The 23,214-nt window shown below is 50.9% G+C and overlaps 1 protein-coding gene across 1 annotated transcript; it reads left to right on the plus strand.

Moving 5' to 3' along the window:
* The first annotated feature begins 1,978 nt into the window (after positions 1 to 1,978).
* Vps18 (VPS18 core subunit of CORVET and HOPS complexes) lies at positions 1,979 to 15,952 on the plus strand. The gene is made up of 5 exons (XM_021192669.2): positions 1,979 to 2,354; positions 3,406 to 3,547; positions 6,185 to 6,276; positions 6,462 to 8,332; positions 10,420 to 15,952. Exons 1-5 carry the CDS (start codon positions 2,264 to 2,266, stop codon positions 11,143 to 11,145), a joined length of 2,922 nt encoding a protein of 973 aa, XP_021048328.1. The 5' UTR covers positions 1,979 to 2,263; the 3' UTR covers positions 11,146 to 15,952.
* Positions 15,953 to 23,214: the final 7,262 nt, after the last annotated feature.

Here is a 23,214-nt window from a genome sequence, read left to right on the forward strand (position 1 = left end):
GAAAAAAAAAGAAAATAATAACAATGTCTAAGGATTGGCCTTGTGGCTCAGGCCTGCTGTCCTAGCATTCAGGAGGCAAGAGAGGAGAACTGTCATGAGGTTTGCTTGGGGGTACAGAATAAGGCTTGGTCTCAAACAACAACAGCAATAACAAACTGGATATGGTAGTAGGAGTTATGTCATAGTTCACAGGAGAAGCATCAGGAATTCAAAGTCATCTTCACGGATACCTGGTACGTTCAAGGCTATCCTGGGGCACATAGTAAGTTCTAAGTCTGCTTGGGACACATAAGACCCTGTCCCAAAAAGCAAAATATACAAAACGTATATATATCTTTTTTTTTTTATATATATCTTTTAAAGATTTATTTATTTTATATAAGTACACTGTAGCTGTCTTCAGACACACCAGAAAAGGGCATCAGATCACATTACAGATGGTTGTGAGCCACCATGTGGTTGCTGGGATTTGAACTCAGTACCTTTGGAAGAGCAGTCAGTGCTCTTAACCACTGAGCCACCTCTCCAGCCCTGGTCAGGATCTTAATTTAGTCAACAATCCGCTATTAAATACTAGTAACATTTAAACACAAACTCACCACTCAGTGATTTGTATAACATCCGACTGTACGCACACCATTAAGAGATTTTTTTTTCTCATTTTATAAATGTAGAAACTGAGCCATGAGAGAGTTCGTTTATGCAAATGTCTAATAAACATTCACTAGTGAGTTATTGGTGACCGCCCTGGAGCAGGTTACCAGTAAAGCTGGGGCTTCCCCAGTAAGTTCCCTACCAGTGCCTTGCGCTCAGTCATGTGACCTCCACCCCGTCACTAGGCTCCTCCTCTGTCCCCACACTCTCCTCCATCTGCTGCACCTAACCTGTCACTAGGTCTCTGATGACTTCCTCTGAGATGTTTTCCATCTTCCCAGCTCTCCCTCCCAGATGGATACTTAAGGCCTGTCCCTGCCTCAGGTCTCATGTCCCTTTCAAACACCTGCTTTCCAGTACCAACATCAGATCTTATCCCCAGGTATAGCTTCCAGTGGACCACGGAATAGCTTCCACAATCTGCCCAAGGCCAGTCCCGCTTCCTCTCCACCCCCATTACACGGTTTATAGGGTTTTGCTCGTGAATTTCCTGATGGCTATATATACCCCCTTTTCTCTTTCTGATACTAGGGCTTGATCCTAAGGCTTCCCACTGGCTAGACAAGGACAGTCAACATCAACTTATAGCGTGCCTGGAAGCAGTCTGTGCTTCAGTTTTCCTGGTGACCCTTGCCTCCTCCCCTACTCTAACGAGCTACTATGAGGCAGCTTACTTAACCTGGCCCACTGACTTGATGGTAGCTCTACTGCGTTGTCAACTTCTTTCTTACTGTTTTGTTTTCTGGGGGTCTCACTTGTAGCCCAGTCCTTAGCAATCTTCCTGCCTCAGCCTTCCTACTGCTGGAGATTAAATTTTGTATGGTTTTCTTTTTGCGGTGTAGGAAAAAAAAATCCAGGTCTTATACCCGCTGGGCAAGGTGCTTATGCACCACTGAGCCACACTTGTGACCCATTCAGCTACTTTCTCTGGAAGCTAGGGTCCCTGGGGTGGAAGAAGGGACACTAAGACTGTTCTGCCTGCGCCTGTGAAGGCGGACTGAGGCGACTGAAGAACAGGAGCTGGGGCGGCAGATGGAGCACAGTCGGACTTTAAGTGACAGTCTGTGGGAGTGAAGCCTGAGCTTCGGAAGCCTGGGACGCCGCTGGGAAAGCCTGGGCTGCCCCCTAGCGCCAACATGAGGAACTGCAGCAGCAGGGTGGCCCGCAAGCGCTCCGGCTGCTCGGGGGCCCAGCGCTGGCTCCGCCCCCGCCGCCCCGAGTCTCCGACAACGCCTCCTTGTGGCGGCTCCGATGCCCAGGACTCCAGTTAACACTCGCGGCTGAAAACCCGGAATCACGTCATAAGCACGCGTCACGGGGGCGGGAGTCAGCTGAGCTGCCTGGGCGAGGTTGTGATCACCTGGGATCTGCTGAGGGGAGCCTGTAATCTGTGTTGGGACTGGAGCTGGGGTGCAAAACTGCGCCATAGTCTAGTTGGGGCTCCTCGATCGTCTCGTCCTTTACAGAGAAAGCGAAAAGGGCCTCAGAATTTTTAAAAGGTTCTCAGGATCTGTCAGACGCTGGGGAAGCTCAGCTTGCAAATCCAGGACGACCGGGGTGCCCGTTGTGGCCCCCAGGCCCCGGAGCAGAGATCCAGAGTTTGATTGCCATGGCGTCCATCCTGGATGAGTACGAGGACTCATTGTCCCGCTCGGCCGTCTTGCAGACCGGTTGCCCCAGCGTGGGCATCCCCCATTCTGGTAAGTTAGAAGAGGCCGCCTCAGCCCCTTTCTGTTATGGTAGCATTTACGGGGGAGGGAAGCTCTAGAACTTGCAGCGTGTGTTTAGGATCTAAGCCCCAGGCCTTTCTTGTCTTGCCCAGCTTGTATTGGTCGAAGTTTGAAAGAGCCACAGGAGCAGCCTCGTGATCTAGGCCTTTACTCTAAGATCCTTCAAAAGAGGGAACTTGGCTCAGATAAGGAAGTACTTGTTACCTTTGTCTACGGGCTGCAGTTTGACTCTTGGGAGAACTGAATATAGGTTCCGGGCTTCTGTGGCTTGTTCTATGGATTTTTTTTTAAATCTTTGGAGTGTGTGTGTGTGTGTGTGTGTGTGTGTGTGTGTGTTTGTGTGTTCGTTAGCAGAGAAGGGAGAATGAGCACTGAACTTGGTGGAACGTGAATGTTAAAGGTGAAGGAGGGTCGATCCAAAAGGGAATTTTGTCACTGAACAGGAACAATGGAGATGATTGTCCTGGGGTAAAGCTGGCTGCAGTTTAGAGTGTAGGAGGGCAGCCCAGGGTTACCCACAGTATGATAATCTTGTAGCGGACTATGGAGAAAGTGACTGTAGCCTATGAACAGTACTGATAGGACTGGGTCCCCAGAACTCCCTACATACGATGGAGACTCACTGAGCCATATTGTGTGGACAGCGAGGAAGGAACTTTAGTTTCTCTTGGCCAAAAACCGTAGGGAGAATGCCAAAACCATCCTCCATGTACTGTCTACCGCCCGCCCCCGCCCCCCCTCCCGTTACCATTGGGAACATGCATATCATGATACAACCTCATCTCAGGCACAGAGAACCAATCCCTTACTACTGTCACAAGTGTGAGAAGAGCCCAGGACCCTTCCAATAAAGACAACCAGAAAACTATTTCATGTTGAACTCTTCATGAACCAAGACCCTGTGGGTAGGAATATACTTGGGAAGTAGAAGTATCAGCTAACACTGTGGTTTCTCTGGGTTTTCTGGGCTGCCCTGCCCCCTTCTCTGGATGCCTTTTTCTTTTTTCTTCCACACCTATAGGGTACGTAAGTGCCCACCTGGAGAAGGAGGTGCCTATCTTCACCAAGCAGCGGATTGACTTCACCCCCTCGGAGCGGATCACTAGCCTCGTTGTCTCCTGCAATCAGCTCTGCATGAGCCTAGGGAAGGACACACTGCTCCGGTAATATAGTTGGACACTTTTAGCTGACTAGGGTCTTTTTCCATACTTAGCAAGTGGAACAATAGCTTTTCAGGAGATACACTATTCCTTCCCAAAGAGAACCAGCATGGTGGCTAAAGATCAGGGAGACCTATATTCAGATTCCACCCATGCTGTTGAACGAGTCAGCTAATCATTCTGGCCTTTCAACAGGGAAAGGTGGTCTCAGCCTCCCAGAGTTAGCCGCACAGATCATTGGAACAGTCTGGAATCCTGAAGTATGTCCACTATTTGGCAAAAGTGTTGACAACGTTGTTTATCATTTGGGATAAGCCATCTGGAATAATACAGTTAGACCTCTCTCACGAGGATGAATCCCAGAATGAATAGTTATTAGAACAACTGGTGTTGGGGTTGTGGCCCAGTGAAAGAGTACCTGGCATTCCTGAGGCCATGGATTTGATTCCCGGCACTGTGAAATGAAATGCTGCAGATAAGTGAGGCTGGAGTTCTGTTGGGAGAGTGCTTTCAGAGTACGCTTAGTCCTTGATTAGATACTCAGCCTAGCAGAGCCCGGGTATGGTGGTGCACACAGTAGAGGCAGGAGGATCTGAAGTTCAAGGTCATCCTTGGCTTCATTGTAAATTTGAGGCCAGCCTGGGCCTTGGGAGAGCCTGTTTTAAACAATCGGACTTAAGTGTGTGGCACATGCCTGTAGTCTTAGCACTCGGGAGGCTGACAGAGGAAGATTGGGAGCCAGCGCTGTGCTGCATAGTGAGACCCTATCTCAGAAAAACGAAAAAAGAAACAAACCTCTTAGAAACTAGTAAGATGACAATTTACAAGAAAGGGGAGTGTAAACAAAACCCACACGCAGTACACCCAGCAAGACCTTCAGGGATCCTCAGCCAGGGAAGTGCAGGGATGGTCAGCCAGGAAGGTGCCTGCTTTGTAAGCATGAGAACCCAACTTCAGATCCCCAGAGCCCATGTAAAAAGCCGCACTCGGACAGAAGATGTAACGCAGCTCTGGAGTGCATGAGACAAGTGAGTCTCAGGAACTTGCAGGCCAGCCGGTCTGGCCAAATTAGTGAGCTCTGGATTCAGTGGGAGGCTCCTGTCCCAAAAAATAACAGTGGACTGGAATTTGCTTCTTCGTACACACACGCACACACACACAAGTAAGATGAATATTTAAATTATATTCTATTCTGGATGTAGTAGCACACACACATCTTTAACTCCGAATACTTGTCAGGAGGATCTCTGTGAGTTTAAGGCCAGACTGATCCACAGAACTGGTTCAGGTCAACCAGGGCACAGAGAAACCCTGTCTCGAAACAAAGCAAACAAACCAAAAAAAGAATGAAGTGCTCTTAACCATGAGGCATCTCTCCAGGCCCTTTACCTCCCCTAACACATGTAGCACCGGTGAGGCATCTCTCCAGGCCCTTTACCTCCCCTAACACATGGAGCACCNGTGAGGCATCTCTCCAGGCCCTTTACCTCCCCTAACACATGGAGCACCNGTGAGGCATCTCTCCAGGCCCTTTACCTCCCCTAACACATGGAGCACCAGTGAGGCATCTCTCCAGGCCCTTTACCTCCCCTAACACATGGAGCACAGGGATCAAACTCAGACATCAGGTGCGGTGTCAAGAACCCTGACCTGCTAGGTCATCTCACCAGCCCCAGAAATGTATTTATACTTAGAGAGTAGAAACAGCAGGATCAGAAATTCGGGGTCACTGTAGGCTACACAGTAAGATCAAGGCCAGCTCAGTTTACATGAGATTCTGCCTCAAAAATAAAATAACAGGGGACAGAGAGAGCGCTCAGCAGTTAAGAGTGCTGGTGCTCTTGTGGAGGCCCTGAATTCAGTTTCCAGCAGCCACATGGTGACTCACAACTATCTGTAACTCCTGTTCCAGGGCAGCCGCCTTCTGACTTCCATGGGATGGGTGCATGGTACATATACATACATGCAGGCAGGCAAAACATTCATATGCTAGGCCAGGCAGTGTGATGCATGCCTTGAGTCCCAGCACTCAGGAGGCAGAGGCAGGCAGAACTCTGTGATTTCAAAGCTAGTGAGTTCAAGGACAGCCAGGGCTACACAGAGAAAGAATGGCTTTTAAAAAAGGAAGAAAGAAAAGAAAAAAGTTAGTATAGTAATAATAAGATGCTTTAGTTGTTTATCTTAACCAAGACGTTTGTTCTCACTAGGAAAGCACTCCCATACATACACATCTCCATCAGGGATACCGTGTGTTGTTTTTGGTTTTGGAGACAGGATCTCCTGTAGCTCGAGGCTGTAACTCCCTAACCAGCCATCTACCCCACTCAAATATTAGAGCTACAAATGTTCAAATCTAGTAGTAAACAGCGCTGGCAAAGATACAGGGAAGAGGGCTGCCATGCCTGGCACACTGAGGGCCTAGTGCCCACATGGCAGCCAACAACTCCAGTTCTAGGGGATCCAGTACCCTCCTCTGCCTTCCATGGGTTCCTGCACACATGATACGCTTGCATGCATTCATGGGCAACACATCAAATAAATAAATAAATAAATAAATAAATAAATAAATAAATAAATAAATAAATATTTTAAGAAGGGGGACTTCTCTTGAGAGTGTCGTTGTAACTCTTGCCCTTACAGCATTGACTTGGGCAAGGCAAGTGAGCCCAACCGTGTGGAACTGGGACGCAAGGATGATGCCAAAGTCCACAAGATGTTCCTGGACCATACTGGTGAGTGGCCCAGGAGATTCCTGTGGGAGTTCACTGATAGATGGATGGGATCTGAACAGGGGTTGGGGGGAGACACACTGGAGATCTGAGGAGGCTTCCTGTGATCGTTCACTGATTGATAGATGGGTGGGATCTGAACGGGGAAGACGCGAGATCCACTCAGTGCTATTTTCCATCCGCTCCAGGCTCTCATCTGCTGGTTGCGCTGAGTAGCACCGAGGTCCTTTACATGAACCGCAATGGACAGAAGGCCCGGCCCCTGGCTCGCTGGAAGGGACAGCTGGTGGAGAGTGTGGGTTGGAACAGAGCCCTGGGCAGCGAGAGCAGCACCGGCCCCATCCTGGTCGGCACAGCTCAAGGACAGATCTTTGAAGCAGAGCTCTCAGCTAGTGAAGGCGGCCTCTTTGGCCCTGCCCCGGATCTCTACTTCCGCCCACTGTATGTGTTAAATGAAGAAGGGGGTCCAGCCCCTGTATGCTCCCTTGAGGCTGAGCGTGGCCCCGATGGCCGAGGCTTTGTCATTGCCACCACTCGGCAGCGTCTCTTCCAGTTCATAGGCCGAGCAGTGGAAGATGCTGAAGCCCAGGGCTTCTCGGGGCTCTTTGCTGCCTATACAGACCACCCACCCCCATTCCGTGAGTTTCCTAGCAACTTGGGGTATAGTGAGTTGGCTTTCTATACCCCTAAGTTACGCTCTGCACCTCGCGCCTTTGCCTGGATGATGGGAGATGGTGTGCTGTATGGCTCACTGGACTGCGGGCGTCCTGACTCGCTGCTGAGTGAGGAGCGAGTGTGGGAATACCCGGCAGGGGTCGGTCCTGGGGCCAATCCACCCTTAGCCATTGTCCTGACCCAGTTCCATTTCCTGCTGCTGCTGGCAGACCGGGTGGAGGCTGTGTGCACACTAACAGGGCAGGTGGTGCTACGGGATCACTTCCTGGAGAAGTTTGGACCACTGAGGCACATGGTGAAGGACTCGTCCACAGGTCACCTCTGGGCCTACACTGAGCGCGCGGTCTTCCGCTACCATGTGCAGCGTGAGGCTCGGGATGTCTGGCGCACCTACCTGGACATGAACCGCTTTGACCTGGCCAAAGAGTATTGTCGGGAGCGGCCTGATTGCCTGGACACGGTCCTGGCCCGAGAGGCTGATTTCTGCTTTCGCCAGCACCGCTACCTGGAGAGCGCCCGCTGCTATGCTCTGACCCAGAGCTATTTTGAGGAGATTGCCCTCAAGTTCTTGGAGGCCCGGCAAGAGGAGGCGCTGGCCGAGTTTCTGCAGCGGAAACTGGCCGGCTTGAAGCCGACGGAGCGTACCCAGGCCACACTGCTGACCACTTGGCTGACAGAGCTCTACCTGAGCCGGCTCGGTGCTCTGCAGGGTGACCCGGATGCTTTGAGTCTCTACCGGGACACACGGGAGTGCTTCCGTACCTTTCTCAGTAGCCCTCGGCACAAAGAGTGGCTCTTTGCCAGCCGGGCCTCTATCCACGAGCTGCTCGCCAGTCATGGAGACACAGAGCACATGGTGTATTTTGCAGTGATCATGCAGGACTATGAACGGGTGGTCGCATACCACTGCCAGCATGAGGCCTACGAGGAGGCCTTGGCTGTGCTTGCCCGCCACCGTGACCCCCAGCTCTTCTACAAATTCTCCCCCATCCTCATCCGCCACATCCCCCGCCAGCTCGTAGACGCCTGGATTGAGATGGGCAGCCGGCTGGATGCTCGGCAGCTTATCCCTGCCCTGGTGAACTACAGCCAGGGTGGTGAGGCCCAGCAGGTGAGCCAGGCCATCCGCTATATGGAATTCTGCGTGAATGTGCTCGGTGAGACCGAGCAGGCCATTCACAACTACCTGCTGTCACTGTATGCCCGTGGCCAGCCGGCTTCACTTCTGGCCTACCTGGAACAAGCTGGGGCCAGCCCGCACCGTGTACATTATGATCTCAAATATGCACTTCGACTTTGTGCTGAGCACGGCCACCACCGTGCCTGCGTCCACGTCTATAAGGTGCTGGAGCTGTATGAGGAGGCTGTGGACCTGGCCCTGCAGGTAAGTCTTGACTTTATCCTGGAGAGGGTCCTTACAGAGCCTGAGAGGTTGGGGGCTATACGGCTAGCGCTTGCTGGCTTCTCATGAAGAGAAGTGCTGTGTGGCAGAGGCTGAAACTCAAACTCAGCTGAGTTGGAGGTGCTCATTGCCTGTAATCCCTGCACTCGGGTGCTTAAGGCAGAAAGATCACAGTTTAGGCGACACCGTGAGTCCCCGTCTTTAAAAACAAAAAAACAAAACAAAGTTAGCAGGAGAGGAAGAAGGAAAAAAGAACACAAACTAAAACATTGGAGTTTGCATTCTGGCTTCGCCAGCTTGCTGTGTGATTTGGGGCTGGTTTCTATACCTCTCTGTATAGCCTTAGATTACCCATTAAATGGTGGTAATGAGCCAGCAAGATGGCTCGGGAGCTAGAAGCGCTTGTACAAGCCTGACGAGCTAAGTTCTGTCCCCAGAGCTGATGGTAGAAGGAGAGAACTGATGGCCGCAAACTGTCCCCTGACCCTCATGCTGCACTCACACCTCCCCTCCCCTCATAATTATAGCGAAAGAAAAATCATATTAAAAGAATTTGTGAAGGTAATGTTAAGAGTATTTTTATGGGCTGGTGAGATGGCTCAGTGGGTAAGAGCACCCGACTGCTCTTCCGAAGGTCCGGAGTTCAAATCCCAGCAACCACATGGTGGCTCATAACCATCGTAACAAGATCTGATGCCCTCTTCTGGAGAGTCTGAAGTCAGCTACAGTGTAATTACATATAATAAATAAATCTTTTTTTAAAAAGTTTTTTTTTTTTTTTTAAAAAAAAAGAGTATTTTTATCTTATAATATGAATTAGTACTGGGCTGGAGAGATGGCTCAGTGGTTAAGAGCACTGACTGCTCTTCCAAAGGTCCTGAGTTCAATTCCCGGCAAACACATGGTGACTCACAACCATCCTTAATGAAATCCGATGCCCTCTTCTGGTGTGTCTGAAGACAGCTACAGTGAAGTCACATATAATAAATGAATAAATATTTAAAAAAAAAAGAATCAGTACTGATAGTGGCTACACAGTGAGTTCTAAGCCAGCCTGGACTACATAGTGAGATACTGTCAAAAAAAAAAAAAAAAAAAATTCAACAGGGTTGGAGGTATGGTTCAGAGGTTAAGAACAGTTGCTACTCTTGCAGAGGACCTGGGTTCAATTCCCAGCATTCATGTGGTGGTTCATAAAACTCTAGTTCAAGAAGATCTGATGGCCTCTTCTGGCCTTCATAGGTACCAATAAAGAAAATAAAATAAGCACACAGAATGGTGACTGAGGGAGAAGGTGCTTAGCTACAGCTCTCCAATCATGATGGCAGGAAAGGAATATTTGCTTATTCGTTGGTGTGTGTGTCTATGCACTGTGTGCAGACGCATGGGTGGAAACCAGAAGGCGGCAGGTGCCGTCCTCAGCTGTCACTCGCCGCCTTATCCCTTTAAGGCAGGTTCTCTCTCAGAACCTGCAGGGTCTGGGTTATTGGCTTCCCCACTGATCCTCTGTCCCCAGGCTGGGGTTACAGGTCTGTGCAAGACCAGAACTGATGATGTGCAACAAGTGCCCTTAACCACAGAGCCACATTCCCAGCCCTGTTTGGGGTTTTGAAGCCTGACCTCACTTGTTATGGACCCCAGACTGATCTGGAAATCACTGTGTAGCCCAGGCTGAGCCTTAACCCAAGATCTAGAACACCCAATAGCTCAAATAGTCCCCGTGTGACTTGTCTTACTTCTTGAAACAGGGCCCACCATAGCCCAGGCTGGCTTTGCACTTGCCAGCATCCCTGCTTCCCCTCCTGGGGGCTGGGATTATGGGCTGTGCACCACTGTGCTATAGGCATTACCAGCTGATCTTTTTACATCCACTAAAATTGCCTGCCACCAAAACAGCCTTCCCATAGCTGTGACAGGGCAGACCAGTGCAGGTTCCTGTTGTGCCTCTTGCTACCCGCCGTGCAGAGAATCCTGCTTGGGCCCTCTCCTCAGGCCCAGTTTTCTGTGGCCATCTGTCTTTCCAGTAGGTAGAGCATGGCTTGACCCTGACACCTGTGGTTTCCCCACAGGTGGATGTGGACCTGGCCAAGCAGTGTGCAGACTTGCCGGAGGAGGATGAGGAACTTCGCAAGAAACTATGGCTCAAGATTGCCCGGCATGTGGTACAGGAGGAGGAAGACGTCCAGACAGCCATGGCCTGCTTAGCCAGCTGCCCCTTGCTCAAGATCGAGGATGTGCTGCCCTTCTTCCCTGACTTTGTCACAATCGACCACTTCAAGGAGGCAATCTGTAGTTCCCTTAAGGCCTACAACCACCACATCCAGGAGCTGCAGCGCGAGATGGAAGAAGCCACAGCCAGTGCCCAGCGCATCCGACGAGACTTGCAGGAGCTCCGAGGGCGCTATGGCACTGTGGAGCCCCAGGACAAGTGCTCCACCTGTGACTTTCCTTTGCTCAACCGACCCTTTTACTTGTTTCTCTGTGGCCACATGTTTCACGCTGACTGTCTCCTGCAGGCTGTGCGGCCCGGCCTTCCTGCCTACAAGCAGGCCAGACTCGAGGAACTGCAACGCAAGCTTGGGGCTGTGCCTCCTCCGACCAAAGGCTCCGTGAAGGCCAAGGAAGCCGAAGCTGGGGCTGCAGCGGTGGGGCCCAGCCGGGAACAGCTCAAGGCTGACCTAGATGAGCTAGTGGCTGCTGAGTGTGTATACTGTGGGGAGCTGATGATTCGCTCTATTGACCGGCCCTTCATTGATCCGCAGCACTATGAAGAGGAGCATCTTAGCTGGCTATAGGAAGTGCCCCCGCGTGGGTGGACAGACATGGATCCAGCTGCCAGACCCTCCCGGGAAGGCCAGGCCTTGGTTGGTGTTCTGTTCTTGAGCTTGCCGGGTCTGCGATTGTGAGGGGGTTGCAGCCAAGCTTCAGCCGGGAGGTGTCAGGTACAAACACGTTCTGTGTTCTGCGAGCTTTGCTTCAGATCTGTCTTAGAGCAGCCCGAGCTGGTGAGATCAGCCATGATCCTTTTAATCCACTACATCTAACAGTTCCTCTGTTCTTGTCAGCATGTTCACCTGGACTGAGTGGCCCGCTGTCTTTCCTTCCTCCATCCCTCCACAGCCTCTGGACCTCCAGCTCGCCCTCGTCTGCCTCAGACAGGCGACCCAGGAGCAAGCAGGCAGACCCTAGGCATTTGTGGGGAGGGTAGTACTAAGGGTGGGCATGTGGAGATGCTAATGTGACCTGGGGCTCCAGTGTCAGGTACCCTGAGGTTGAGGGCACACCTGGGACAAGGGGAAATGGCAACAAGCAGAGGGCATTAAAATGCGCTACAGTGATGGCTCTGGACTTGATGGCTTGGTGTTGATGCTGAAGCTAACAGGATGTGATCCCAAGAATGGAATGCCACAAGAAGGCTGCCTGCACGGGTGTGCTGGCATAGGACAGGTCAGGTCAAGGCCAGCCCAGTCTATATGGTAAGTTCTAGGCCAGCCAAGGCTACATAGACATCCAGGGTCCTGCAAGCCTTGGCACAGGTCCTTCACTGGGGGTGAGGCAGGACACTTGTTCCCTTCTCTGACTATAATGTTTAGAGATTACAGTCCCTCTTCCTAAATCCTGGAGCTATTCCCCCCTCTGGCTGGCAGGTGGCGCTGCTGCTCACGGAATTCATCCAATTTTGGCACCTTGGGGCACAAATTCTCTAACTAGTCTTACTAATGCTTCCTCGGCCATTTCCTTCCTAGTTGTTTCAAGAATTTTCTAGAAGTGCCTGTTGCCTGGTCAGGTTCTAAGCCCTTAATTTTTTCTCCACGTGTTTTTTATTAGCATATGTTACATATAACATATGGGCTCCTTGAGTCATGCTCACCTACTTTCCCTGTCTCCCACTGGTTCTCCTCATCATCATCATCCTCTTCCTCACTTCCATTGTCACGTCTGTATTGTGTGCAGGCGAGCATACATGAGCATACGTGTGGGTGTAGTTGAGCCAGCCTCACTTAACAGGCACTTTACCAGTGTTTGCACCACTAAGGAAACAAGAAAATACCTCTTCCTCCCCGTCCTTCATGCCAGTGGAAATTGACTGAGTTCCAGTGCCCGGAACATAGGGTGCCAGCCACCACCTTTCCTTCTTCTCTTCCTGCCGCTTCTGTAGTCTTCCCTGAGCCTTGAGGAGGTGTGGCCTGACTCTCATTTATAGCTGTAAGTCTCTTGCTCTCTCCGATAGACTGGATTCCCTGCCAGACTGGGCCTGGCTTTGCTGTGGGCACTGTGGAGCTCTGTGGCATTTGATCTGTCTTCTCCTTATCTTGCTCCTATGACTTTGTCTCTCCTCACCCCGAGACAACACTTTCTTAGTTTTAGTTGGGGCCAGAAGCTACATCCTGGAACATCCAATGTGAGTGAGTGTTCCTGTCCCTAAGCAGGAGCTCAGCTGATCTAGCTTATAAATGTTCCTTTTCTCCTCCAATGTAATCCTGTCTCAGAAATGGCTCTTCTTACCGTGTTTGGCCCTCTAGAACAGGAAGGTCTCCCATGGTCTCTGCCAGCCCAGAGGGCTCAGTTACCTACACAATGACTCACAAAGATCCTGTCTTCCAGATGCAGGGGTAGGAGCAGCTGCGAGGCGGCACCCTTTTTCTGGGGGCATCCTAATCCTACTCTCTCAAGGAAGATGTGGGAGAAATTTCTTGTATCTCTTCTCCATGTGGCTCCAGGCCGCGTCACACTTAGATAATAGGAGGGAAGCGCCATGGCCAATGTGGTACTGAGTGGAAAGCCTTGGTCTCCCACCGAACTGCTTGCTTGCTTGTGGTTTAGATAAAACAGCTTGGAACTGCTGTCTTTGTGCATAACGGGGCTAATACATGTTAGTTAAACAAACACTGCCCTATTGCTCCCTTCTCCCTGAAGGTTTGGCTCAAGCGGCCTGGGACGCCCCTGCCCCTTCTGTCTTATACTAAACAACCCATCTGGTCCTAGGCCGCTTCCTCTTTCCTGGGAAAAGGCCCCAGCCTTCCCTGGCACTGATAGAATGGGGTTCCGGTGAGTCAGGGCAACGGGAAGCCACAGCTCTTAGATCCCTGGAAACCAAGCAAGACTTGGAATAGAGAGCGGAGAGAAGGCCCTTGGGGCTCTGGCCCTAAGCCTGGGGAGGGGCCAAAGAAGGAGGGGGAGGGAGCAGTTGTGTAGGCAGGGGCCAAGATGAATGAGCTGCCTCTGGAGCCTGGAAATAGGAGGTCACTGGAAATAGAAGGAGTGGCCACGGGCAGTGACGCTGAGATGAGGGCAGGAGGCCTGTAAACAAGGAAGCCACCTGGGGGAGATTGAGGGCGGCCTCTGGTCCTGGGGAGCAGGTGCTTCCTGAGGCCCGCCCTTGACAGGGCCCTAGGGGCCGCCTCACCAGTTGTCCTCGGGCACTAGGGGGCGATGTGGACTGGCATCCGCACGGAACTGCTCTCAAGTGGAGCTTCTAAGGGGTGTGGCCAACGGAGGGTGTGCCCAGCCAGAGCCCTAGAGCCACCCCCACCCACCTGCCCTCCCTCCTGTCCCCAAAGTGCACTGGCCAAGGGCACCAGCCCAGACACTAAAGGAGCAGGGCTCAGCCTGGGTGTGAGCTCATTTCTCCGTGGATACCAATTCTCTGGTTCCTGCCCCTCCTAAGACTCAGGTCTCAGTCCAGAGCCTGGCACCAACTCTGTTGGTTGGGAGGGGGCTCAGAAGCCACCAAGCTCCTGGCTGCCCTTGGCGCTGCTCCCCCATCCCCTGGCGCCAGGGAAACAAAAGATTAGGGGCCCAGAGGGACTTATCTGGCCCCACCACCACTGGGCGGGAGGAGGGGGCAAGAGGGGGCGCACCTCCTCTCCACTCCAGCACTACTGATTCTTCGAGACACTTTCACAGGCGGAAATTCCCAGAGGTCAGAGGAGGGAAACGGTTAATTCCTTTTATTCAATGGCCCCCCCTCCAAGCCACCCCCTAGCTTCCTCCCTCCACTTCCCGCCCCCCCCTGTGTGAACAGGAAGTGGAGAGGAAAAGGCTCTGAGGAGAGCAGCTGGGAGCAGGAGGCAGGGAGGGAGCGGGCAGCAGGCCCTGTGCCAGCCCTCCCCTCATGGTTGTTTGTTGGAGGGGGGAACAACTGTGGCCGTGTATAGAACCTGAAGTCTTGATTGGCAAGGGGCACCTGAACGAGAGCAAAGCCCACCCTCCAAGCCCCTGCCCTCCAACCTGTTGTCAGGCCAGAAGCTGGTGTCCTGCCAGTGCAAGCCATCCTTTGCCCAAGCCCCGGCTGCCTTGGCCACTGTATCTTACCCAGGGGGCTGGGCTGGTTACCTCAAGGCTGGAGAGCAGCAAGCAATTCATACCAATCCTGGCACAGGGCTCTACCACTCATCCCCTTGGCCCTGCCAGTCCTTTGAAGCTCAGTCAAAGCTTCCTGTTTGGGGCAGGCGATGCCAAGGCCCCTCCCCCACCATTGTTCTGTAGAGACCATAGGTCCATCTGTTGCCCCCATGGTGGGGCCCCTAGGCAGTACCACACGGGAGCAGCACCACAAAAGACCCTGCTGGCAGCTTTTCTCGCTGTGAGCAAGACCGTCCCCGCAGCAGGTTGAGGATAAACAGCCTTCGCAAGCAGGCCCTAGAGGGGCGGTGAGATAGGAGGATGCCAGTGAGTAGCTCTGGAGCATGGTGGGCATCTCCTGCCCTCTGCTTCCTCCTACATCTGAGCGTGGAGAGGAGGAGGCGTGAGCCGCCAGGAAAGGGGCAACATTTTCCTGCTCGGATTCCAAATGGGAAAAGTGATGGAGGGGGCAGCCTTTGATGGAAGAGATGCCCCACTGTTGGTGGCTTGCTCTTCCTGAATAGCGTTGCCTTCGCTCAGTTCTTGCCTTGAAGTGACCCTTGAGGCAAGCAGCCAGTACCCATTCTCAGATATCACAGAATGTTAAACAACCCCAGGTTGGTGGCCAGCAGCTGATGCCCACTGAGACCAAGCCAGGGCAGGAAAAAGGAAAAGGACCTGCTCTGACTCCCAGGACAGTGGGGTCCCTGGTTCCCAGGCTGCTGGGGCCAAATGTGCTTCCCAGGCACATAGCAGGTGCCACATGGTCTCTGCATCTCACTCTTGCTCCCAACTCCCTACCGTGGGCCAATTTCACATTTTAGGCTGTTTCCCCCTCACTTCTCCACAGGGGTTAAAACTCAGATATGGGCTACCCCACGTCTCTCATCATCCGCAGCTCAGAACTCATCTTGCTCCTGCCTCTCAGAAGCAGCTGGAGCCCTGAAGCCTTAGCTAGTGTTGTGGAAACTCATCCCCAAAGTGTTTTCTGTCTCCTTCCACCGTGTGGTTCCCAGGAATCAAACCCAGGTTGTCAGATTTGGTACCCAGTACCTTCACCCACTGACCCTCGTACTCGGCTTCCATCAGTAGCCAAAGAGGCTTGAGCTGAGGGCTAGGGACGTGACCCAGAAAGAACAGGTAGAAACCTTTCCCCTGGGTTTATCAGCCTAACCACACCCCTGATTACAGTTTTTTTTTTTTTTTTCCTCCTGCAAGAGGAGAATATAACAGACCTTCAACAGCCAATAGAAAGCCTCACTGAAGCCAGGTATGGTGGCGCACGCCTGTAATCCCAGCACTTGGGAAGCAGAGGCAGGCAGATTTCTGAGTTCGAGGCCAGCCTGGTCTACAGAATGAGTTCCAGGACAGCCAGGCTACACAGAGAAACCCTGTCTCGAAAGACAAAAAACAAAATAAAAAAACAAAAAAGAAAGAAAGCGGCAGATACCTAAGCAGTCCAGGTGCCCCTTTTCTCGAGGCCCATAGCAACTTTTTTTTTTTTTAAGATTTATTTCATGTATGTGAGTACACTGTAGCTGTCTTCAGACACAAGAAGAGGGCATCAGATCCTATTACAGATGGTTATGAGCCACCATGGGGTTGCTGGGAATTGAACTCAGGACCTCTGGAAGAGCAGACAGTATGCTCTTAACCACTGAGCCACCTCTCCAGCCCACCCACCCCCGCAACCCCCCATAGCAACTCGTGCTTCACAAACCTCTTATCTCAAAAGAGGCTTGCTTGGGAAGGCCTTTCAGGTTTCTTGTAAAATAGTGACTCTAGGAACGAGAAGTCCAAGACCAGAATGAGGAATCTCTCCGGCATGCAGAGTGTGGCCCTGAGGTGGCATAGGAACGCTCCCTTGGGCAACAGGGTCTTGCTTGCCAAGAGGAGCACAGGGCATAACTCCAGCTCTTCAGGCTGGGGGCTGGGCAAGCATCACTCTGGCTACTGACCAGGCCCAGGACTGACCTCTGCCAGCCTGTCCTTGTGGTCCAGCTCAGAGCTTGCACAACAGCCTGAGTGGCGGGCACTCCCCTGAGAGCTTCAGGAAGTCCCCCTCATCCCTCTTTGATCTTTGACTCTTGGGTCTGCAGACCAAATTCCAGACAGATGTCCTATTCTTTACCTTCTGTCCTTGGTCCTTCCTCTGAAGTCTGGAGCTCAAGTTATCTCAGATCCCAACTCACTTCTTTTCCTGGGCCTTTCTCTATAGTTCACTAGAACCTTCCATGGGGAGACTCACCACACAAGCCAGTGAGGCTTTTTGACACAGACATTTGGTATGTGATTCTCACCTGCTTGCTATGGGTTCTCCTGACAGCAGGCACCCTCTCAAGTTTTCTGCCCACCTGTGATCCCTGTTCCAAACTGCAACAAGGACCAAGACAGGACCAGCAGACAAAGCCCCTTCCTCCGGTACCCTCTGAACATCATGTGGTTGCTGGTCCCTTGATGCTGTTCCATGCTCAACTGTGCCGAGCCCCATCGGCGGTCAGTTTCACAATCAAATAATTCCCTTCGGTTTTCGAGTGGAATTTTTGCTTTTATTTTTTAGGGTTTCTTGGCTTTTTCCTAAAAGCAATCAGTCTAAATTTGTCACCACACCCCCCATTTCCGTGCCTCAGGGCCTCCTTTTCATCCCCTGGAATCTGGAAACCATATGTGTGGGCAGAAACCCCCCAGCATCCCCTAGCACCCTGGCCTAGCAAGGCCCCCATAGAGCCAACGCGTTCAATAAGGAAGAGCCTACAGGCCAGGCTGGGACTCAGAAAGGGAGTTTCTCTTTGGACCTTCCCGGCTTAAACCGTGGATAATCCGTGTGGTCTAGTGGTTAGGGCTAGAACACATGAGGTCTGTCCCCAGTAATCTCTTTGACTAACGCCTGAAGTGTGGGGGAATTCCCCTTGTCACCTAGGGGGACTCAGTTTCCCTACTCATTCAGGGTCCTAGGTTTCCCCACCTAGATCATCTCTTTACCTGCCTGGGTAGAGAGAATTTTCATCCAGAATGTCTCACTACACCCTGATCTTACCTGGTGGGGAGTCTGAGGCAGAATTGAATCACAAATTCATCTTCACCTGGGCATGGAGTGAATTCAGGATCAATCATGACACCTCAGTGAGATCCTTTTTCAGGATTTTAAAAACTGGGGGCAAGAAAGGGGCTACAGGCCAGTGAGACCCTAGGTTCAGTCTCCAGTACCCCCAAAAGAAATGAATAGATTGTTTTGCCAAGGTGTCCCAAGTAGTGTGACAAGCAGCCTGGGACATGACTAAATTGCTTAATCCTGTTTCTGAAGGGAGCTAACTTACTTGCAATGTCCTGCCTTCCACCACCCCCATCCCTCCCACCACCACCACCACCACAGGGACTGAACCCAGGACCCTATACTTGTGAAGTGAGGCAGGCACTATACCACTGAGCGACACCCCCAGCCCCACTTTCTGAACCTTGGTTTTCTTACCTATAAACTAGAGACTGTTATTGTATGCACCACTTGATTAAATAAGAACCAATATCCTAAAGGGCCTAGAGCTAAGCTTATTGTAAAAGCCCATAAGTGATTGCTATTCTTAGTCAAAAGCTTGACAGACAGCAGTGTATTCTCTCTTGATGCCTCCCAGACTCTCCTGCTAGGCTGTCCTACCCAGATATTCCCTGGGCTGCCCCCNCCCTCCACTCCCACCCCCAACCCCCACCTCTTTGCTTTAGAGACACAAAGATGCAGCCCTAGCCCTTGTGGATCAGGGCTGAGGCCTGGCTGGTCTGTCCAGTCTCCATGACGACCGGAGCACCTCCCCTCCTTCCTTCCTCCAGAGCTTTCTGTTTACTGTAAACAGCTGGCCCAGCTCAACCCCAGCTGATCCGCCCAGGACCAGCCAGACCCTCTCTGAACCAGGGCCTGGCTTGATGGATGAAGGTCTTATGTTCTGTGTCCCCAAGAGCCATAGGCCTTGAACAGGCCACCTCAACTAGCAGGGACGGCAAAGGGACTGTGGGGGGAGTCTGTCAGCTCAGGCCTCAGAGACAAGAAACAGATGCAGTGTAATTAAAGAGGAGCGCTCCACCAGAGCCTGGTGGGAAGTCTCTGGCTTGGCCTTAGGTTGACCTGGGTGCAAATTCTGTTTATTGATTTGTAAACTGCAGATAATAATACCTTCCTTGAGGGGGAATGGTTGGCACATGGGCAGATTGGTGTTTACGCCTGCAGTGCTGGCTCAGGGCTTGGTTCACACTAAGACACTCGCTGCATTTGTTATATGACTGCTTGTTTTCTCTTCTGCACAGGGCCCTTGCACAGGTCCTGGCTATTCTTTGACTTGGCATGCCTCAATTACACAAGCCTTTACACGCACATGCAACAGAGAGAGAGAGAGAGAGAGAGAGAGAGAGAGAGAGAGAGAGAGAGAGAGAGCAAGCATAGACATGTGTCCACAACGAGCATGCACACACACTACACTCTGGGTATGAAGGGAAGAAGTCAATGAGGGCCCAACATGGGAGACCCAAACGGTCTAACTGTTTCCTGAGCCCATATCTAGCCCAGAGCATGCTGATGTGGGTGATGGAACACATATGTGCCATTTAGTCTAGGGCTTCACTCCTTTCTCTCTAGGGTTGTACCCACCCTCTTAGTCCTGTGAGTACAATATGGTAGTACAAAGTAATCCTGTTAGGGTAAGGGTTCCCCTTTCTGCAAGTTAAATACCCAGGGCACGATGGTCTGGAATGTGAGGCCACTGACTCCCAACTCCAAATGGGCTCATGTTGCCCCTTTGATGCTCCTGCAGCCTTGAAAGTACTGGCTAGTTAGGAGACTCTTGGCCTGAAATTTAGATTTGCCCTTCTAACCACCAGACCCACCCAGAAGTCCTGGGGCAGAAGCTGGGGTTAGGCAGGGGCATTCATTGATTTGACTCACTCCCCACAGACCCATGAGTAAGTGCCGCTCTGAATTTTCAGACCCACCCCGCTCCCGGACATCTTGTTGGGGGTCTTCCAGGATTGGGTCCCGGTGGTTCCCGTATGCAACCCTGGGGTTCCCTTCAGAGAAAGACCTGGGGCTGGAGACTTGTGGGTCTAGCTGACTGTGCCACTCCCACAACCCTCTTGCTGCCCAACTGGAGTTTCTGCCCTCACACCAGCCTAGACTACTTGAGAAAAAAAGAGGAGCCCCCAGCACAGACTGGGCTGGAAATCCCCCACTTCTTACCTTGGCCACTTAGGGAAATGGCCTCCGAGCAGAGGGCCGCCTCCCGCCAGGGACTTTTCTCCTAGTGATGACACACAGAATACAGGGCAGCCTTAGGGACCCCAGCATCCACAAGCTGTACTTTGCATGGTACCATGGCCTGAGGGAGGCCCAGGCAACCAGTGAGGTGCAGCACCCTAGCACCGCAGCCCCCCTCCTTGTAGCCAGTCTGATGGGACAGAAATGGCATCAACCTTGCAGGCTGTTGTTTCAAATCATTAGTTTATGTTTAAAGACTTATTTTTATTTTATGTGTATGAGTCTTTGCCTAGTGTTTGTTTGTGTGCCATGTGTGTGCCTGTGGTGTCCAAGGAAGTAAGACTAATGGATTCCCTGGATGTGGAATTACAGACATTTTTGAGCCTCTGTATGGGTGGGCGCTGGGAACCCAACCCAGGCACTCTGTAAGGACACAAAGTGCCTAACATCAAAGCCATCTCTCCAGCCCCAAATGCCCCACATCTTCCTCTTTCCCCTCCCTTCAGTACTGGAGTTTGAATCATTCCTACCTCTCATTTCTCTCTATTCTCTCTCTCTCTCTCTCTCTCTCTCTCTCTCTCTCTCTCTCTCTCTCTCTCTCTCTCTCTCTCTCTCTCTCTCTCTCTCTCTCTCTCTCTCTCCCCTCCCTTTCTGTGTACATGCACAAAGAGAGAGAGAGACTAAATTTCTAAGACTGGTATTTAACTTCCTGTCCTGCTGCTTCAGACCCCCCTCCCCCATGATTACAGGCTTATATCACCTGAACCAGCAAAGATTTTTTTATCTTTTGATTGCTATATGTGTGTGCATTCACATACCTGTATATATGGTGTACATATATCTTGTATGTGATGTATGTAACAGAGACTCTCAATTAATCTGAATTTTTTCTTTTTTTCTTTTTCTTTCTTTCTTTTTTTTTTTTTGGTTTATTCGAGACAGGGTTTCTCTGTATAGCCCTGGCTGTCCTGGCTGTCACTCTGTAGACCAGGCTGGCCTCGAACTCAGAAATCCGCCTGCCTCTGCCTCTGCCTCCTGAGTGCTGGGATTAAAGGCGTGTGCCACCATGCCCGGCTGAATTTTTCTTTTTCTTTCTCTTTCTCTTTCTACTGGGAACCTGAACTCAGACCCTCATGCTTACACATCAAGTGCTATTGTGTGGCAAAACTTTCCCTGGGAAGATACAACACACACATCAGATAGGGAACCCATGACAGACCAAAGTTCAGATAACAGCAAAGTCCAACTTGGTACACCAAAGAGCTCTAGTGGAGTCGCTTACAGGGATATTCACGAAGGGTAATTTATAGGAACAGAAATGACTCAAAGACAGCTGCATCATCAAAGTTCACCCCAGCATGGGTGACAGCTCACAAAAACTTGGGACTTGGAACACACAAGTCACACAGGTCATAGTGTCGTTTCTTAGTGGCTCAGTTGATCTAACCCTCTTCTAGGCAGCTGGCCTGGTCCCAAGAGTGTTTGTTGTTGTTTTTGTTGTTTGTTTTGTTGTGTTTGGGGGGAGTTTCAAGAAAGAGTGTTTTTTGTTAGCTTGCTTTTACAGGTTGATTTGTCTGAGAGTCTTCCTTGCAGCTTGACTTGATTTCTTTGGAGTGACTTTTAGCTTTTATAGCTTACTGTGGCTGGGGGGTGGGGGTGGGGGTTCTAGTGAATCTGGTTAGTTTCAGGGATTTCCTGAAGTGAGTTGCTTCCTTCTTAATGAGATTGCTATAGGATGTAATGTTTCAATCTCAAAAGGGACTGTTACAAAGTGCTCTTACCCACTAAGCTATCTTCCCATCTTCCAGTTACTGTGTGGTTTTGTTATTGTTGTTGGGACAGGATATTATTATGTTGCCCAGATTCACCTTGAACTCCTGGACTTGAGGATATTTGTCACTTCAGCCTCTTGACTGATGGGGTAAAGGGACTCTAGCCAGCCAGAGCGTTGGAAACGTGGCTCTGGCAGGTCTTGCCCTTTTCCCTGACTCCCTCTTCCTTGCTAAAAACCATTAGATTCCATTCCTAAAGCTATCCACCAAGTTCTAGTCCCTTATTTGGCTACTTCCTCATCCTTAGGCTATCTACCAAGGTCCAGCTATCAAAGTATTGAAGTCCAACAATTAAAAGCCCCCTTTTGCTCACATAATTAATATTGATATGCCAAATTAAAATTAAACACCTCATCCTAATATGGGGTCCCCCCTTTACCGTATAAACTTTATAAACTGCCATTTTTTCCGATGTGCCATACCGGTCTCTATCCAGAGTCCCTCTGGGACAAATATCTCTGTTCCCTCTCCCTTGTCCCCTTCCTCCTCCTCTTCCTCACCCTTTACCTCCTGTCTTTGTCTCTTATTCTCTGCCTTCTGTCCCTCTGGGGCAAATAAATTTCTTTTTTTGTTTGTTTGGGGTTTTTGTTTGTTTGTTTGTTTTCTTGAGACAGGGTTTCTCTGTATAGCCCTGGCTGTCCTGGAACTCACTCTGTAGACCAGGCTGGTCTCGAACTCAGAAGTCCGCCTGCCTCTGCCTCCCGAGTGCTGGGATTAAAGGCGTGCGCCACCACGCCCAGCAACAATGAAAATTTTTAGAAGAGCTAAGTTTGTGGGTGGTGATACACACCTGTAACCTGGGAAGTAGAGGCAGGAACATCAAGAATTCAAGGTCATCCTTGGCTCCAAAACAAGTCCAAAGATAGTTTGTGTTATATGAGACACTGGCTCAAAAATAAAATAAAGTTAATTTTTTTTTTTTAAAGAGAAGGCTATGGATCTACTTTAGCATGTGTGATAAAGTACCACAAATGAAACAGAGAAGGAAAGAAAGACTTGTGTTAAATGTTACTAGACCTCAAGAGGGTGGAGAGATAGCCTAGTGGCTAAGGGCACTTGCTGTTCTTCCAGAGGAACTGGATTCCATTTCCTGCATTCACATGGTGACTTACAACTCCAACTCCAGCTCCAAGGTGTCAGACACCCTCCTCTGCTCCCCCTGGTACCCATCCTACTTATGGAGGGCAGACATCACCTTGAGGAAGATTCCAAGGCCCGAGTGGACCGGTCATCCCCTTGAATTGCAGACTGTGATCTAGAGAGCCACACCTGAAGCTCTTCTGTGTTGAAATGTTCTGTTACATGTATTTCTGTATTTTGTGTATGTATGTGCACACATATGAATGCACGCACTATGGGACACCTGTAGAAGGCAAAGGACCTCTCTGTTCATGTGAGTCCCCCCTCACCCCTGAGCCATCTCCCTGGCTGTCAGTTGTCATTAAATTGAA

This window comes from Mus pahari, chromosome 3 (assembly GCF_900095145.1).
Source record: "Mus pahari chromosome 3, PAHARI_EIJ_v1.1, whole genome shotgun sequence".
NCBI lineage: Eukaryota > Metazoa > Chordata > Mammalia > Rodentia > Muridae > Mus > Mus pahari.

Coding starts and splice junctions, on each gene's coding strand:
- Vps18 (XM_021192669.2), top strand. CDS start 2,264: ATGGCGTCCATCCTGGATGAGTACGAGGACTCATTGTCCCGCTCGGCC. Junction 2,355..3,405: donor CGTGGGCATCCCCCATTCTG/GTAAGTTAGAAG, acceptor CCACACCTATAG/GGTACGTAAGTGCCCACCTG. Junction 6,277..6,461: donor GATGTTCCTGGACCATACTG/GTGAGTGGCCCA, acceptor CATCCGCTCCAG/GCTCTCATCTGCTGGTTGCG.